The sequence below is a fragment of the Lathamus discolor genome, chromosome 4 (assembly GCF_037157495.1).
Source record: "Lathamus discolor isolate bLatDis1 chromosome 4, bLatDis1.hap1, whole genome shotgun sequence".
In the NCBI taxonomy this organism is placed as follows: Eukaryota; Metazoa; Chordata; class Aves; order Psittaciformes; family Psittacidae; genus Lathamus; species Lathamus discolor.
This window is the reverse complement of record NC_088887.1, coordinates 17,781,087-17,799,372: the sequence shown is the minus strand read 5'-3', so window position 1 is coordinate 17,799,372 and position 18,286 is coordinate 17,781,087. Positions and strand designations below refer to the sequence as shown.

The 18,286-nt window shown below is 47.9% G+C and overlaps 2 protein-coding genes across 10 annotated transcripts in view; both read left to right on the top strand.

Annotated features, from left to right (window-relative positions):
- The window catches only part of LOC136013095 (uncharacterized), a 46,988-nt gene extending 41,996 nt beyond the window's left edge, over positions 1–4,992 (top strand). For 7 of the 8 annotated variants that reach the window (XM_065676410.1, XM_065676418.1, XM_065676411.1 and 4 more), the window contains exons 2-3: positions 1,712–1,794; positions 4,765–4,992. In XM_065676410.1, coding sequence (XP_065532482.1) covers positions 4,777–4,992 — 216 coding nt within the window. In that variant the 5' untranslated portion in view covers positions 1,712–1,794; positions 4,765–4,776. Of the gene's footprint in view, positions 1–221; positions 1,076–1,711; positions 1,795–4,764 lie in introns of those variants that run through there. The other variant, XM_065676414.1, reaches the window with a different exon arrangement.
- Positions 4,987–17,026, top strand: BCL9 (BCL9 transcription coactivator). 2 transcript variants are annotated; one of them, XM_065676409.1, is made up of 7 exons: positions 4,987–5,070; positions 6,664–6,980; positions 7,869–8,058; positions 8,539–8,638; positions 9,069–11,298; positions 13,171–13,431; positions 14,769–17,026. In XM_065676409.1, exons 1-7 carry the CDS (start codon positions 5,018–5,020, stop codon positions 15,884–15,886), a joined length of 4,269 nt encoding a protein of 1,422 aa, XP_065532481.1. In that variant the 5' UTR covers positions 4,987–5,017; the 3' UTR covers positions 15,887–17,026. The 2 variants fall into 2 exon arrangements, with proteins under 2 accessions (XP_065532481.1, XP_065532480.1); XM_065676408.1 differs by lacking the exon at positions 4,987–5,070 and having other exon boundaries at positions 6,587–6,980.
- Positions 17,027–18,286: the final 1,260 nt, after the last annotated feature.

Here is an 18,286-nt window from a genome sequence, read left to right as displayed (position 1 = left end):
ATGGATCACGTCTGATCATTTGTGTCCCTCCTGCAGTCCTGAGCTATGGTCTGTGAGGCTGCCCTGCTCTGGTACTTTGCCAAGGTGGATTTGAATGTTCCAAGCTCTGACCGTTGGCTGTGATAGATTCTCTCCATCCTGATGTGTCCTGGTGTTCACGTTTTCCCTTTCAAGGGAAAGGGTGATTTCTGTTGCTGCTTTGATAGAGGTGTGTCAGTACTGGCATGGCTTAGCCTGTATTGTTTGGTTGGGTGGGGTGGGAGAAAGAGGAGAGAAGATACAAGTGGGTAATTGGATTCAGGGATGATTGTGCTGCTGTGGTAGGTTTTACTGGATGAAGCAGCTTGTTACGATAGGTGTTTGTTTCAGCTGTCTGCAGGTGTGACTTGGCTAGATAAGGATGCTCTATCGCGATGATTTCATTGCTTGATTTGGCTGGACTGGGTGGAGAATGTAGTTGCACTGTTTGGGACTGGCTTTGTAGTTTGATTTTGTTGAAGTGGATTACATGGCAACGCATTGCTACATTATTAGGTGAAGCTGCAGTAGATAATAGTTGGAGGATGTTGAAGAGAAGAGAATATGCCCAGGGTTTCACAATGTGTAACTAATTGAGCCTCGCAACAGCTCCAGTGCTCCTGCTGGAAGATCTGGTCAGCAGAATGTGTTGGGATCACACAGTAAACCTCTGGTAGTGATTTCAGTTTGCAGTTGTTCTTTAACTGCGAGGCTGGCTGGCTGTGCTGTGTAAATAGCTGCGAGTGCTCCATAAGACCATGCTGGCTCCAGCAGTGTGAACCTTGTCTGCATTCATACTGTTCTTGCAGCCTCTCCAGTGCTCACAGTGGGTGAGGTTGAAGCTGGCAGGTAGCTGCTCTCTGTCTTTACTGACCTCAAATTTACCATTGAGCCTTTCCTCAGAGTACATTTCCTTGTATTACTGAACTTGCACTTAAACTTGCTTTAACATGTGAGTGAGCATTGATGCAGGGCTGTCTCCACCTCTGAAAGTGTGGTTCATCAGTTCCTGGGCTATGGACTCTTCTGGCATTACAGAAAATAACCATAGTGCAAGGTGGGGTTAACCCCTCTCTCGTAAGCAAACTGTCACTATGTCTTACTTGGGAAGGTTTGCAGTTGGATTACCTTCTCCCTGTAGTGTAGCACAATGATGTGAAGTAGGAGCTGCCAGAACAGTAGTGCTTCTTCCTTCCAAAAGCTGCCTGGTTTTCCCCTAGATGTGGCTTTACCTGATACTTGGATGTTTTTATTTATGCATTGTCTGGCTGTGGAGGAGGTTGTATATATGAAGCACAGGGTTTTGGCAGACATTGCTGGGCACAGCGAGGGGAAGGTGAGCCTTTGAAGAGAGATGGGTACAGAGAAGGGGAGGTTACATGTCCAAACTTTGTGCCACCTTCTCTAAGAACAGATGAGCTCATGGGAATCCAGCTAGCTCAGCTGTGGGAGTGCTGAAGCAGATCTGACCTATTTCCCCTCCATGTGTAGCATCCATCTTCAGACTCTTCCAGTCTGATGGTGGCTTTTTCGGTACTGACAAATGTTGACAGTCTGAGCAGAGGCTTCTTGTTGCCAGTGACTCAGAGCGGGTTTTGATTCCTCTGCTCCTGTTACTGGGTGCATGGGAGGGATGCACAGATTGGGTGTGCATTCTTGTTGGTGAAACTCTTCCTCTCTCTCCTTTCCCCAGGTGATCACTTCTTGTGAGACGAGTGGTTCACAACTCATGGCCTCCAGAATGAGTACTGCCGTGTCGTGACACCAGGGGTCTTGGTAAGCTACTTGTTGGAAAAGGGAGCAACTAGCATATCTCCACAAATGCAGGCCCATCTCTTTTTGTCTCTGCCGTTGAGCTTTGAAGTAATTTTAAGCCATCCAAACTGTAAGCTGCAGCCAAGTGGGGTGAGGCTGCTTTTCACCTGTTCTCACCTCCTCCTTTCAGCTTGCAGTGGTACTGATGTGGTTACATGAGCAACCGGATCAGGGAACTAATTCACCTGAATAGAGATTTCTGCTGTTGCCCTTGGATTAATTCCCATTCAGATCTTTCCCTGATGTGGTCAGGAGAGAGGTGGTGAGAATGAGTAGCCAGTGGAACCATCCACTTTCCCTGCAGCCGTTGCCTGGCATACCTTAAAGCAATCCTGAAAATACAGCCTTGGATGTAGCTTGCCAAAGTGTCTTGAAAAGCTGCTTTGCCATTCACAGTGACCATACCTCTGTAATTTTAGAGCAGTGATAAAGGCTTTGCTATGGCAGGCAGACCGCAGCTGCAAAAAATACATTTCTTTAGAGCTTTTCTATTATTGAACCCTAGATTCTCAGACATACATATGTTAGAAGTGCATTTAGAAAAATCATGATGAATTCCATTTCATATAAGATGGTATGTTCCCAGTGTGCAGAAATGAGAATCTGAGGAAGCTGAGTTGCCGTTTTCCCACCAATGAATATATTGATGTATCATTTATAGCTCTGTCTGGTAAGAAGAACTTTAAACTGAGATTGGAAAATACAGTTTCCTTGCAGAGCACATCATTTCTAATAGATGGAAGATACATGTATTAGGGTAATAAAAAAGTAGGGTTAAAAAAACAAACTTTTTCCTCCCCCCTTGAAGTACTTGAAAGTTCAGTGATGACAGAAATACTGTGCAGCCAGTGTGATCCTGATTTTGTTCCTCATGTTTTCTTATTGCACTGTGCAAGGCTGGGAGTCTCAAAAACTTCTCATCTTGTAATAAAAAGTAACATGATAACGCATACGTACCAAAAGTGGAAAAGGAGAGGATGAAAGGCTAGAATATGTAAGTTCATCACCGGCATCTGCATCCCACTTGTAGCATTGACCTCTGCTCACTTTAATGCTATTGTTCCCTTTTTAACGTGAAATTCACCATGTTTTCAGTCATACAGCTCACCTTAAGTGAGGACCCTGAAGTATCACTGAGTTCCACTGACTTTTACAGATAAATGAATCTCTTTTGAAAAGTGGAGTTAGATGCTGTTGGGGTTACGGTTTTGTTGTCAAAACATACATAGGAGTAAAATTTACATGCAAAGATGGTACAATTTAGATACTTGTGAAGATGTGCTCTCTTGTCTTTAATGTGCCTTCATAGCACCAGCTCTAATTACAGCATGATAATAGTAGCAGTAGTAATACAGTAAGTCCAACATTGTTCTCAAAATCAGAGGGATAACCATCTGATAGCCCCACAGAGGTATGTGGATCCGGTGGAGTTCATCTGATTGTGCCTAATAGGAGGTATTAAAAATGAGACCTTTATTGCAGAAACATTCCCCACATGAATGGGTTTGTGCAGTGCAATGGAAGTGAGAAGAGGGAGCAGGGTTATTTCTCTGGCTCGCGAAGGAGGCATGTGGTCGAGAGCAGACTTCTTGGAGATGATGCAGAGCTTCAGAGAACAAGCTGCAGTATGGAGCACTATCATGTTAAAGTGCAGCAACGCAAAGTCACTATAGGGTCTAACGGCACGCCTCACAATATAAATTTGTGGAACTGGAAAATCATGGTGCTCAATGCTGCAAGTTAGTGATAGATCTCCTTGACTAGAGGTAGTCATCTAATGCCCATGTTTCTTAATCCTTTGTGTCAGCACATAAGCAAGCCAATTTTTGTTTTCTAAATGCAATTGCACAGCAGTTTCTTCATAAAATTCAAGACACCCCCAGACTGGTGAGATTTATTTTGTTTCATTTGATACACACAGGTAGAAACTGGTGCTTTGGTGCTGAGAAGGCATGTCGGAAATATTTACAGTTGAATAATATTTAACCAATAATGCTTAATACATTAACAATAAATCTTGGTTAGATTCTAAATTAAGTGATTTGCATCTGAGTAGGTGAGATGAACATGAGAGATTTTGTTGAAACATAAACAAGACAGAAATTTGTTCCAAAGTAATTTAGCCCAAAGGACATACAGTGATGTTCAATAGTTTCCTCCTCCAGAAACAGTTGCCTTATTGCATGGGTTATGCATATTGGTTGCTAGAAAGAAGCTGAAAAAGTGCTTATTTTTAGGTGGTGTTGGTTGTTTTTCTTCTTTTCTTAAATCCTCAGTGTCTGTACAGTGCTACTGAGAAAATTTAGAGGGGTAGTTGAATAATGCTCCTTTGGCCTTTCTGATAGAGATGATGAGTGACCAACCTCTGGTGCTTTTGGAGTAATCACAACATAGCTGGTTGCTTACAGGTGATCAGGAAGGTATTTTGGTTTATTTTCCTCCCTTTGTGCAAGCCTTAGCACACATCTTTGAGCTTATGTCTAGTTATATTGGACCAGGGAGACAAAAGATTTGAGCAGAGTTTAAGTTCTTAAGAAATACCAGATTACAGCCATTCACAAGGGAATTCTGGATAGCTAAATCATTTTGGGGATTTGTAATTTTGGGTTCCTACTGACTTGCTATGAGGTGTCTTCAGGCTGAGCACAGATGTGGAATCAAAATGTCCAGATATGAGGTCCTTCCCTGTTTTGTTGACTCCAGAATGACTTGGTTTGGATGAAGGGAAGATATCCTCACTGTCTGTAAACTGAATGGCCAGCCAGGGCTGCCCCTGGTTTGATATACACAGCTGTACTGAGCTATCTGAAAGCTCTTCTGTCTTCTCAGTAATGGGGGAAGAATTGCCTTTTACTGCTTCACACCAGACACATCTGCAGGGGGAAGTTCCTCACTGGTTTTCTGTTCTCTTCTGGTGCGGTGGTTTAACAGTGTGCCCTGGAGATGCGAGACTTCCCCTGGGCAGCAGGAGGCACACATCTAGAGAATGCTGGAGCTGCAGGAGGGAAGCGCCCAGTGCAAAACCAGAGAGGAGCAAAGAGAAAAAAGGCAAGCAGAGAGCCAGCATTGAGAGAAGCAGGTGGCAGAAAGTGCTGCAACACTGCCTTTGGCAGCACGCTACCAGAAGAACTTGGCGAGAGCCCATCTGCATGCGTGTGAGACTGTGAGCTCAGGATTCCTGTCAATGCATTCCAGTAACCCCAAAGTGAGGAACTCCCCGTCAGGCAACACACAGAGGTAAGGAGGGGAGCCTGCAGTCAGCTGCTCTGGATTTGTATGTGATGCTGTCCCTGCTCTACTGCAGGATTAGCCAAGTGCTGCTCTGTCTGACTTAACTGGTCCTCCTTTGTGCTCCCATTGGGCTTACCTGAGCACTGGCTGCACAGTGCTGGTGGGCTTCCATGTTTACTAGGCTCAGGGTGAGCTGAAAGCTGTAAACACATGAGGTGCAGGTTCTCCATTCCGTGCCCCCTCCTCTCTCCCTAACCCTATTCAAGTATCTGAATAGGCTGTAGGAGAGTAAATAAGCTGTTTCTGTCTGGGGTTTGGGTTTTTTTTTTTCTTCTTCCTCTTCTAATTATCTGTTTCCCCAAGGGGTATCTGGGCAGCAGCAGGTCTTTCTGTCTGCACTTTCACACAAAACGCTTCCTCCATATTATTGACCTGAACAGCCTGGGAAGTTGATCAGCTGTACACTTAGATCCTCTGCATCATTCACCTGCTAGTGCATCAGGTCAACATCTCTCTTCTGCTAATTTGGAATGGGAAGAGTATGAAAGTGAAGCGGTGCCCAGGGACTTAGAATGGTGTGATTGACAGCATTCTGGAGTTTGATTATTTACTCCTAAGGGTCATCTGGAGCTGGAGAGAGTAATTCAGAGGGAATGTCTCTGAGGCAGATATGTGTCCAAAGGAAGAAATGGCTTGTGGGAGTCCCATGGTGAAGATGTTAGTAAAAACTGCCTGTTGGAAGTGATAGTGATGATGGGAAAACACAATGCAGAAGATCCAATAGCAATGGAGTAAGTGGAGGCTGAGGAGGAGGGAGTGGCTAATATGTGTGTAAAACACAGAGAAAGTATTTTTAGGATGTAGTTTGCTGAATGGAAGAGGGGAGGAAAGACTTCAAATCTGCTTTGGCAAATTAAAGAAGCTTCATCTGCCTCATTCTGTAGGAGTGTGCAGGGAGATGGTATCCTTCTCTTTCCTTATTCAGAGGCAGGTTGTAGCTGGTTTAATTGTTTTCATGGTCAGAGGTTTGTGTTTTCCTGGCAGCTCCTCCCAATGTATGACAAATGTTGCAGTAATGCTGGGTTTTCTTTGTGCTCCCTGTAGAACTGGATAAGGAGGTGCAAGGCAGGGAAGAGGGAGATGTTAGGGTCTGCTCTCATCAGAGCTGCAGTGTGCAGTTGGGGTCCAGGAGAGTGGCGAGGTGAACTTTATTGTGCCTTGTTTGTTTACTCTGAGCTGGTCTTGGTGTGAGGCACTTCTCTGTGCACATAGAAACCGTTGTCTTTATTGACAGAAGCCTTGGAGGTAGGTCCTCATGTGACAGCAGTTCCTGGGATCTGGCAGGTCTGTAGCTTGCCCTGGTGCCTTCTTGAGCACTGAGGTCCCATCTTGGATAATAACCCTTTCAAGGCATGTTCAAAAAAGCACCTGCATGACTCAAAGCTTGCAGGCATTTTTTATTTGTCAGCAATTGCCTTAGCTTGCAAAGAAGGTGGCAGTGGTTCTTTCTGCCTCTAATCTGTTCCTATAGGGTGGAATGAATCAATGGTGTGATTTGTCACTATTTGTTTCCTTTTCCTTCCTTTGCTCTGTCCCCAGTAGCCCCAAATCAAAGCAGGAGGTGATGGTCCGTCCCCCTACAGTGATGTCCCCGTCTGGCAACCCCCAGCTGGATTCCAAATTTTCCAACCAGGGCAAACAAGGGGGCTCAACCAGCCAATCCCAGCCCTCTCCCTGTGACCCCAAAAGTGGAGGTCACCCTCCCAAAGTGCTCCCTGGCCCAGGTGGGAGCATGGGGCTGAAGAATGGGGCTGGAAACGGTGCCAAGGGGAAGGGGAAGAGAGAGAGGAGCATTTCAGCAGACTCCTTTGAACAGAGAGAAGCTGGGACTCCCAATGACGACCCTGAAATCAAAGGTATGTTTGTTAGGATCCATGTGCAAGTGCAGACAATTAGTCAGAGTCCTCTGAGATGCAGAATCGCTAAGAAGTGTTAGAGAAACATTTATTTGTGTGGGGTTCTCTAAGTTCCAGCCAATGGAGTCTGAAGGTCTCAAGAGCAGGCAAGGGGAAGAGGTTGCCATAGCTGGCGGTGGTAAATGTCCTGTTCGCACTCAGTTAAAGCACAGATCTGAGTCTGGTGGGAAAGTTCCTTTGTAACTTTGAAACTCCTCCAGAGAATCTGAAAGTACAAATGAAACCTGTTGGTTTCCTTCTGGCCTTTGGCCTTTCAGGAACTGCTCTGTTGTAACTGGGATTTTGAACAATATGCAAGCCTGTTTTGTCAACACACGTACATAACCTGTAGCACCCTTACTGGTAACACAAGCCAGAGGGTTGGGATTTCTGTATTCTGTTCCTGGCTCCACCATTGCCTCTGTATAGCAATGCAAAATCAGACTAGATGTGCGGTTGTCCATGTTTCCTTTGTCCATTTGCTACATCCTCTGGCTAACGTTGCTGTGGGGGGTGGTGGTGGAGTTTCACGGAGTGGTCTCCAGACATTTATTCATTTTGGTGTGTGGTTCTTCTGTTCTGTGTGGCCATTGGAGAGTTAAAGGGGATCAGCTCTGGGAACTGCCACTTTCCTTGGAAAGGGGCAAGATGAACTTTCTCCCAGTGGTGTCTGAAAGGCAGCATGGAATTAGAGGGAATATGCCTAGTGTAGTAGAATTGCCTTTAATGATGCTTGAGGGAGAAGCAGGAAGTTTCAGAGGAGGAAAAGTTCTCATCAGTTTCCAGAAATGGTTTCCGTAAAGCTCCCAAGGTAGTGATTCTCTTCTTTTCCTCCTTCTACTCTTCCAGACTGCAATTCTGCTGATCATGTGAAATCCCAGGAGTCTCAGCACACACCACACTCCATGACACCTTCAAACACTTCAGCCCCAAGGTCTTCCACACCTTCTCATGGCCTGGCTGCCACTTTGGAGCCAGCAAGTGGGCAGAAGACTCCATCCAAAGTGGTTTATGTCTTTTCTACTGAGATGGCCAACAAGTAAGTAGGTAGATGCTTGAAAGTCCTCAGAGAGTGGGGCTTACTTTTGTGCTCTCTTTTGAAGAGATTCTCAAGTGCCCTTTCTCTGTCAAGTGCATTCCTGTAGCAAAAAGTCATTACTTGTTTTGGGGATCCTGAAGGGGCTGGAGTGGAGACTCACCGCATCTTGCTCTCTGAGAAATGATTATTTATTCCGCTGAGGTGTGGTTTGCTTTTTTGGGTTTCGTGTTTTTGGCAAGTGCTGATGGATACTCTTTTGCAATCCATGCAGTGAGTAGCAGCCACGATGGCTTAAACTCAGACATGAACCCTGAATGCTGATGAGTTTGTAGATGTAAGCATTTTTCTTTTGCTACTCATCTAGAGTGAAGTATGTGTGGTTAAGTCTCCCCTCTGCCAGCTGAAGGATAGAAAGGAGGATGGTTAAACAAAATTGCTTCTCGGCTTCAACTGGGTATGTGTGTGTGTCTGTCTTTGCAGGGCTGCAGAAGCTGTGCTGAAGGGACAGGTGGAAACCATCGTGTCCTTTCATATCCAGAACATCTCAAACAGCAAGGCAGAACGAAACACTGTACCCTTGGTAGGGAATACCTGCATGTGGGTGGGAAAGGAAATAGTAAATGTGCCTGATTCTGAGAGACAGATGATTTCTTACACTCTGAAACAAGATTTAGGGTGGGAAAGAGAGAGACAGTTGTTATTCTAGCCTTCGTCAAATAAATGTCTTGGATCATTAAAGAAGAGCTTGAGTCTTGCAGTATTTGGGTAGTATATATCCAACCTATTGCTCATGCAGAGCTAGCACAGAAGCAAGGGGCAACTAGCATAATGCCTGAGCAAAATAGGTTTCTGCATGGCCAAGATGCTGCTCTGTAAATCGCTGCATGCAGGCTCCCCTTCCTTGCAAGGTGTGGGCTGGTGGGGTTGGGACAGGATGTTCTGTTTGCACTGCTGCTTATGTGACATGGTTGTAAGAAGAGCAGGTGACAGCGTGTGGCTTTCTCTTGCAGAACCCCCAGATCACTGCACTTCGGACTGAATCTAAGCCCCTGCCGCAGGCTCAGCCTCCTGCTGCCCAGGACCAGAACCCTCCCCAGAATGCCAAAATGCAGCCGACTCCACCCCTGTCAGCACCTGTATCCAAATCCACTGGCCCCCTGTGTCCCATAGATCAGGACAGTCCGAGCGTTGAAAGCAAAGTGATGTCTGTGGGCAGCCCTGCCAACTCTACCCCGTTGCAGACAGAAGGATTTGGGCAGAGTTCAACCCCCAATAATCGAGCAGTCAGCCCGGTTTCCCAAGGTAGCAATAGCTCCACTGCAGACCCCAAAGGTCCTCCACAGCAGGTGTCTGGTGGGGACCCATCCAGTTTGGGTGAGAATCCAGATGGACTGTCACAGGAGCAGCTGGAGCATCGAGAGCGCTCATTGCAGACCCTGAGAGACATACAGCGCATGCTCTTCCCTGATGAGAAAGAGTTTGCAGGAGGGCAAAGTGGGGGGCCACCTCCAAATGCTGGAGTGCTGGATGGTCCCCAAAAGAAACCTGAAGGACCGATACAGGCTATGATGGCTCAATCCCAAAGTTTAGGCAAAGGTTCAGGGTCTAGAACAGACGGAGGGGCCCCATTTGGCCCTCAAGGACACAGGGACATGCCTTTTTCCCCAGATGAAATGGGGCCACCGCCAATGAACTCCCAGTCAGGAGCTATAGGCCCAGACCACCTGGACCACATGACTCCTGAGCAAGTGGCCTGGCTCAAGCTGCAGCAGGAGTTCTATGAGGAGAAGAGAAGGAAGCAGGAGCAGGTGGTGGTGCAGCAGTGTTCGCTGCAGGACATGATGGTCCATCAGCACGGGCCACGTGGAGTGGTCCGAGGCCCTCCTCCTCCCTACCAGATGACCCCTGGGGAGGGCTGGGGACCTGGGGGTCCAGAGCCCTTCCCTGAAGGCATGAACATGTCGCACTCTCTGCCCCCCAGGGGCATGGCCCCACATCCCAACGTGCCTGGGAGCCAGATGCGCCTGCCTGGTTTTGCAGGAATGATGAACCCTGATATGGAGGGCCCCAGTGTCCCAAATCCTGCCTCGCGGCCTGGGCTTTCGGGAGTAAGTTGGCCAGATGATGTGCCAAAAATCCCAGATGGCCGAAACTTCCCTCCTGGCCAGGGTGTCTTCAGCGGCCCTGGCCGAGGGGAGCGGTTCCCCAACCCACAAGGTCTGCCTGAAGAGCTGTATCAGCAGCAGCTGGCTGAGAAGCAGATGGGCCTCCCTCCTGGCCTGAACATGGAAAGCATCAGGCCCGGCATGGAGATAAACAGAATGATGCCCTCCCAGAGACACATGGAGCCTGGGAACAACCCCATCTTCCCTCGCATGCCAGTGGAAGGGCCGATGAGCCCCTCTAGGGGGGACTTCCCAAAAGGAATACCCCCACAAATGGCCTCTGGCAGGGAGCTGGAGTTTGGGATGGGCCCTGGCAGCATGAAGGGGGACATGAGCATGAGTGTCAGCATTGGCTCCAATCCGCCCCTGGTCCCTCAGAAGCTGAGGGAGGCAGGAGTCGTGCCGGAAGAGATGATGAAACTGCGCCCCGTTGTGCCGGAGATGCTCTCCTCTCAGCAGAAAATGGTGCCACTGCCGTTTGGAGAGCACCCGCAGCAAGAGTATGGCATGGGTCCCCGGCCTTTCCTCCCCATGTCTCAGGGCCCAGGAGTTGGTCTCCGAAATCTCAGAGAACAGATCGGGCCTGACCAAAGGACTAACAACCGGCTCAGCCACATGCCGCCACTACCTCTCAATCCCACCAGTAACCCTAATAGCCTCAACACTGCTCCCCCTGTGCAGCGCAGCCTAGGCCGCAAGCCCTTGGATATCTCTGCAGCCGGTCAGGTGCATTCACCAGGAATTAACCCTCTCAAGTCCCCCACGATGCGCCAGGTCCAGTCTCCCATGATGGGGTCTCCCTCGGGGAACCTCAAGTCCCCTCAGACGCCCTCCCAGCTGGCAGGAATGCTTGCAGGCCCCACTGCTGCAGCTGCTGCTGCCTCCATTAAGTCCCCCCCTGTCTTGGGGTCTGCTGCTGCTTCTCCTGTCCACCTCAAGTCTCCATCTCTCCCTGCACCTTCTCCCGGATGGACTTCATCTCCAAAGCCACCTTTGCAGAGCCCTGGGATTCCCCCGAACCACAAGGCGTCTCTCACCATGTCCTCTCCAGCCATGCTGGGGAACGTGGAGTCGGGTGAGTGCCTTCTGAGAGCAGATTTGGCTCTTTGGTTCTTGTTGGGTCACCCTGAGGTGTGCAGCAAGGTGGGGGAGAAAGTTTCTTGCAGGGTGGCAGAAGCTAGACAGCATTTTGCCCATCTGAAGGGAGGCTGTGCTGTGGGTCCGGGGAGTGGCTATGCGAGTGGAGTTGCAAGTGCTTCTCCTCCCTCCTTGTATTTGTGGGTTTGCTCAAGTGTGTCCCCACATGCAAGTGAAAGGGTGGGGTCAAGAAGTGTGAAAAGTTGTTGGGTGTTGGTGGGAGAAATCTCTCCTTGGGGGGGGTTTATGGCCATTCTGCCATAGCTCCTGGTGATCACAGCTTTGTGGAGAAGGTCCTGCTGATGTTAGGAAAGCGCTTTGAGATAAAAGGCTCCTACAAAGACTGTGCTGGGCATAGTTAGCCAGTATGTACTGACGTATGGTTCAGTTATGGTATGTTCTTTCTACATGTACCACCACAGACAGGGAGCTGTCCTAACATTTGTTCAGGCTTCAACCATTTTGGAGAGTGCTAACCACCGCCACATGGAGCACCCGGTGGCGTGTTGGAGCCGAGCCGTGCCGTGCCTGGGATGCCGGTGTGCAGATTCTGGCACTGCCTTGCCTGCTCCTGAACGCCTCTGGGCTGCTGCGCTCTGTTCCCTCTCCCAGACCGGGCAGGCTCACCTGGGAGCCCTTTCGCCCCGCCGGCCACGGCTCGGTCCAGTCCAGGCCCCCAGCACCGCAGACCGAGCGGGCTCCCGGCGGCGGAGCCGTTTGCCCACGTTGCCCTCTAGTGCCGCTCCGGGTAACAGCGCTCTGGCGGTCGGGACGTGCCTGCCGGGCCCGGGGGCCGGCGGGGGCCTGGTCTGCGTGCTCGGGAGCGGAGCCTGGATGTTGGTGTCTGTCACGGCTGCTGAAGCCGTGCCCGGTGTGAGCCCCAGCACCTATGAGCCAGAACCGAGTGCTTTTAGGCCATGCCTGATGATGTGCTCAATGAGTCCTTTCAGACGTAGTTCTTCCAAGGCATAAATGCTTTGGCATTGAAAGGTTTCTCTATTCTCCTTTTTTTTTTTTTTTTGGGGGGGGGGTGGGTGCTGAGGAATGCACAGTTCATTTTCAGTGACAGTACAACTTCAGTTTAGCATCTTCCCTTCACGTGTGGTCTGGATGGCATGAAGCTCATCAGTGAAGGACAAAGGGGACTGGAATTGCAGTTATTTCTATTATTGGGAGAGCAAAGGAAGATGTTCAGCTAAAAGGTGCAGAGAATGCCTCTTTCACTAGGATAAGCAGTAAATATGTGTATACGAAACCTGAAATAAAACATAAACAAGGAGTTTTACTTGTAGCTGCAGGTACAGCATGTAAGAAATCTGCTCACATGTCTCAGCATAGTATCTGCTACAGCTTTCATTATGCTGTGTCTTTTGTTCTGGTTTGATGCCTCCTAAAGAATAAAGGAAGGAAGTTACAGTTGGCATTTGGTATATGTAGGAACAATACAGTAGATTTTGATTTTTATGGCTGAACCTGGTACTTAAAGTCTGTCTTCAGTGTATGGAAGTTGAACAGTATGATTTTCAGATTTACCTGAGAATTCTTCATGTAATTTTGTATAGGCTCAGGATAGTTCCAGTAGAAGTGCAGAATCTGGGATAACAGATGTTAACCATCTTGACAAACAGGCTTATTTTTCTGGTTACCTTTCACAAGCATTGACTGCGTTAGTCACATGGTCTCTTGCAGTAAAAAGGATTTCTAGTTTTGGAGATGTGTAAGAGAAAAGGGTGGGTTTAAGGGGGAAAAAATGGTAAGAAGGGAAAAAGTAGTAGTCTTTCTCTTTATTTTCTTTTCTTTCCTCCCTAAGGTGGCCCACCTCCTTCCACAGTCAGCCAGTCTGCTCCTGTGACTCTCCCTGGAAACCTTCCCTCTAGCAGTCCTTACACAATGCCTCCAGAGCCGACCCTCTCCCAGAATCCCCTCTCCATTATGATGTCCAGGATGTCCAAATTTGCCATGCCCAGCTCTACTCCACTTTATCACGATGCCATCAAAACTGTGGCCAGCTCGGATGATGACTCCCCTCCAGCACGCTCCCCAAATTTGCCACCTATGAACAGCGTACCAGGTAAGAAACTCAAAGATATATAAACCCAAGCTATCACGCAATACAGTGAGGATGTCTGTATGGGGGCTTCCTCAAATGAAGATGGTGGTGAGAGGGGAAAATCTTTGAAGAATATATAGCCATGGGTTAGTTTTGAGAAAGGCAGTTGCAGTTCTCTGAAGTCGGGTGACAGAAGTTCTCCTTCCAATCGGTTTTCTCTGTCCTTCAGAAAATGTCTAATGTGGAAAGCCATTCTGTATGGGAGAGACTTCACTCAGGCAGACTGGAATTACTTGTGTGAGTGAAGGCTGCTTGTGAGAGTAAGGATCAGCCTAGAGTACATTACAGAGGAAACCATTCGTCCCCTGTCTTAAGAGGCAGTGTCATAGAAGCTCCATAGTTTGTGGTGAAGCCACGAGAGCTTATGCTTAATGACACTGCATCATCTGGTCTATTCTTGAGTTTTGTGGATTGCCTTTGTTACAGAAGAGGGTGTTAGAGTGCTTTTTCAAAACATGGGTCTTTTCATATAGGCAATGTGTAATGGCATGTGACCTCAGCCAGGACTGAGGGGAAACTGTCCTAGTCCCTGCCTGAGAGAGTTAAAGGAAAAGTAAAATAAAACTGTCCTTTGGGGCTGCCTTGTGGGTAAGCATGTTCAGAGGAGAAATCCAATCCCTGCTGATAGCTTTGTGTTCGTAGGGTACATCATAAATACAAAGTAAGCTGTAGCCCCTCTACCCAATGAATTGACGTAGATTAAAGAGGGGATGAGTGGCTGTATCATGAGAGTGGCACTTGGTAATGAATTCTTGATGAGTTTACCTGTAGCTTTGCTGTGTGCTTCATGCAGTAATGATCAGCTTGACTGGATATACCTGGGGAAGCTGCCTAATTGAATAAGTTCCTGATGACAGCTCATTAACCTCATTGATCGTTCCTCCTTGTCTTACACGGGTTATCTCATTTATCACTTCTGGAGTTTTGAAAGGACAGTCAGTCACTTCCCAGTGGGCGTCCATATGCAGATAACAAAAATGTCTGTGCCAGATTATCTGCCTGTCTCATCTAGATGGCCAGGGAAGTAGTAAAAGTATGGATTGGATTGAGATTCTATTTACAGAGCAGGCTTTAGGCACTTCTTGCTTAGGGAGGCAGCTGTGCAGGTGGCATCAATTCTCTGGTTAAAATAACATTTTGCAGAGCCACTACTGATGTTTTTTTGCTAGCACTAATTTTTTGCTTGTGTGTGTGTGTGTGTGTGTGTGCAGACCTGGTAACCTTGCAGAAAGCTCACTGGTAGCTTTATTGATTATTGTTGGCTGTTCTCTAAATGTGATTCCTTATTTCTTCCCTAGGAATGGGCATTAATTCTCAGAATCCTCGAATTTCAGGTCCAAACCCAGTGGGTCCAATGCCAACCCTTAGCCCAATGGGAATGACACAGCCTCTTTCCCATAACAACCAGATGCCCTCTCCAAATGCTATGGGACCCAATATACCTCCTCACGGGGTCCCCGTGGGACCCGGCCTGATGTCACACAACCCGATGATGGGGCACGGTTCCCAGGAGTCTCCAATGGTACCTCAAGGACGCCTGGGCTTCCCACAGGGGTTCCCTCCCGTACAGTCCCCTCCACAGCAGGTGCCATTTCCACACAATGGGCCCAGCGGTGGACAAGGCAACTTCCCAGCGGGAATGGGCTTCCACGGAGAAGGACCTCTGGGGCGTCCTGCCAACCTGCCCCAAAGTTCAACAGATCCAGCACTTTGCAAGACTGGAGGCCCTGGCGGTCCAGACTCCTTCACAGTTCTTGGAAACAATATGCCTTCGGTTTTCACTGATCCAGAGCTGCAGGAGGTGATCCGTCCTGGAGCCACAGGAATACCCGAGTTTGACCTGTCCAGGATTATCCCATCAGAGAAGCCTAGCCAGACGCTACAGTATTTCCCTCGTGGGGAGGTGCCGGGCCGCAAGCAGCCACAGGGTCCTGGGCCTGGCTTCTCCCACATGCAGGGGATGATAGGAGAGCAGACCCCGAGGATGGGACTAGCGCTGCCTGGCATGGGAGGCCCTGGGCCAGTGGGAACTCCGGATATCCCTCTTGGGACGGCTCCATCCATGCCAGGTCATAACCCGATGAGGCCGCCCGCCTTCCTGCAGCAGGGCATGATGGGGCCACACCACCGCATGATGTCACCAGCACAGACGGCGATGCCTGGGCAGCCTGCACTCATGAGCAACCCTGTGGCTGCCGTGGGCATGATTCCAGGCAAGGACCGAGCACCTGCAGGGCTGTACAGCCACCCGGGGCCTGTCGGGTCACCTGGCATGATGATGTCAATGCAGGGCATGATGGGACCCCAACAAAACATCATGATTCCCCCACAGATGAGGCCCCGAGGTATGGCTGCTGACGTTGGCATGGGAGGGTTTAGCCAAGGCCCTGGAAACCCAGGGAACATGATGTTTTAAGCTGCTACCATAAGACTGGATGTTCTGATCCTTGTCAAGATGAGATTCCAAGTCCTGAGGGCTTTTTTGAGAGCTTCAGGAGTACAGTTTGGCCATGCAATAGGTGAAAAGAGACCAGAGGACGCTTTGGGAAATCTCGAATGTATGGAATTACCTAAAAAAAACAAAAAACAAAAAAAAAAGAAGAAAAAAAAAGAAGAAAAAAAAAAGAAAAAAATTCATTTTAACAGGTTGGGTTTTTTTTTTTTTTGGTTTTTTTTTTAAGATTTATTTTTTAAAAATTATTTTTGTGGACTTGGGTATCCCGTGAGGCACCTGCTTTGAGAATCTGTAGCTGTATTTTGAGAATTGCCATTTGTCACAAGTTGCACCATTCTCTGTATGTTTACGTCCTTCGGACTGGCTTCTCCCAGGACTCTCGGTTATTTTTGGGGTTTTTTTTTGTGTACTGTACTATATTGTAAAAGGGATTTTAGCAGAGACTTTAGTCTTTGGGGTGAGAGGAGAATGGGATTCTAGGCTGTTTAGGTGGAGAATCCATCTTCAGAACTTTGGACTATTTTCCTTCAACTCCAGTGTATAGAAAAACCAAACTACGACCTCAGAGCAGAGTATTAATGAAAAGCACAAAAAAGGAACTTAAGTTCAGTGAGGGGAATCTTTTAAAAGAAATAAATAATAAGTTAAGGACATATTTTTCAAATTATGGCGTGCTGTCCAGCACCTTCTGTCTCTCCCTCCCACTCTTTATTAAATAGGCTTCTCTCTCTCTCCGTCCCTCTTCTGTCTCCTCCTATGGCAGCTGCAATACATTGTGTTATTTTGGGGAGTAAATCTAGGAGAGCCTCTCCTCATGTGGGGACCCTTCCCACTTTCAGGAAAGGTCTGGACATGGACACTGTTACATCCTACAGTAGTCTCTCTCACTGTTTCCTATTCTCCTTTTCTTAGAAACCCCAAGTGATTTTATTAATGTGGGAGTGGAACAGACACTAAAAGTTATCCAGGATTTTTTTTTGTGGTTATTTTTTTTTCCTCCCCAGCGTAAAACGTTCTGTGTAACCTCCATTAAATTTGGTACAAAACCACTTGCCAGGGCTGTGGTGTCAGAAAAATAAAATATATTGTTTCTTACAAAAATGAACTGTCTTCTTTATCCATTCCAGTTGTTTCTATGTACATCACACAGCTGGCCAGGTAACTGTTTGCTCTTCTTTCTGATCACAGCCAGCCTAGGGGCCAGGTGCGGCAAGTTTTGGCAGCTCCTGAAAGTGTGGTCTTGTGGGCAGCAGATGTTCCTTTTGAGGCACTTATGTGTGCTTAATCCTGAACTGAGCTTGTTTTTCCTTGGAGCGAGGTCCTGTTTCAGAATGCCTCAGGGATGATAGTTACCGTCTATCTTCCTTAACTTATTGAGGGTCTAGGAATGGATGAAACTTGTCTCCATCACTTCCTCCTGGTGAGTGTTTGCAGCAGTACAAGGCACATGGGTTTGATCTTTCCCAGAGTCCAGCGCTGTGCAAGGCACTGGGGCTGTGTGTCCCCATGGGGGCTTTGGGTTGGGTAGGGCCTCTCGGAGGCTGAGAGAGTGGGGATGAACTTAAATAACAAAGGTGAGAGAGAAATCGCCAGTGAGCAGGTTTTTATGAGGACACCCCTGCTGGGTAAATTTTTGCTTTGCCACAGCTCTCACTGATCACTTCCTAATCCCTTGTCTTTTCAAACCTGCCTCTTGAGAGGATTTCAGCAAGAAGCTTTTACGGTTTTGTCTGTGAGGAGTGAAAGACTGGGTGAGGAAACATGGACTGGGAGTTGAACCCCTCTCCTGGAGAAGACCAGGATGAGCCAACTGTGGATATGCAGGGCAGGGTAGGCTCTGTGGCTGTCTGTTCTCTGGTCCCCCAGGGCTGTATATGGAATGTGTAATCTCTCTGCTTCCTTCCACTTACTGTTACTTGAAATGATTTCAATGAATAGTTTCCTCAGAGGGCTGGCTATTAGTGTGAAACTTCATGTGGAGAATGAATGCCTTTAATATGCTGGAATGCAAGAGTTTTGCAGAATTAACTGATCCTTAACAGGTGGAAAATGAATTGCCGTCGGTGGCTTAACCAGATTTCATTGGTAGTGTTACAAAGTGAATGGAGCCATGCACTGTCAAGAGGCACACAAGCCTCAGAGCCTTCTGTTGCCTGCTTCCCAATTTACCTTTGTGCTGTCATGCAAATTTACAGTGATTTTGGGTGAGAATTACTCTTTTGACAAAGTGTAGGTTGTATGTTGTGGTGCTTCCCTCTAACAAGACAAGCAGTGTGCCTGAAGCAGGGACTTGTCAAGATTTTAGAGAGAGCTGACAGTGACACAGTAAGTGTTATGTCTGCAGAGTGGAGTTGCCTCTTC

Bases quoted from the DNA above. Each gene is read 5' to 3' on its own strand.
- BCL9 (XM_065676408.1), top strand. From the start codon at position 6,602: ATGAATCAATGGTGTGATTTGTCACTATTTGTTTCCTTTTCCTTCCTT. The intron at 11,299-13,170 runs GTGAGTGCCTTC...TTCCTCCCTAAG, and splicing joins GCTGGGGAACGTGGAGTCGG to GTGGCCCACCTCCTTCCACA. The intron at 13,432-14,768 runs GTAAGAAACTCA...TTTCTTCCCTAG, and splicing joins ACCTATGAACAGCGTACCAG to GAATGGGCATTAATTCTCAG.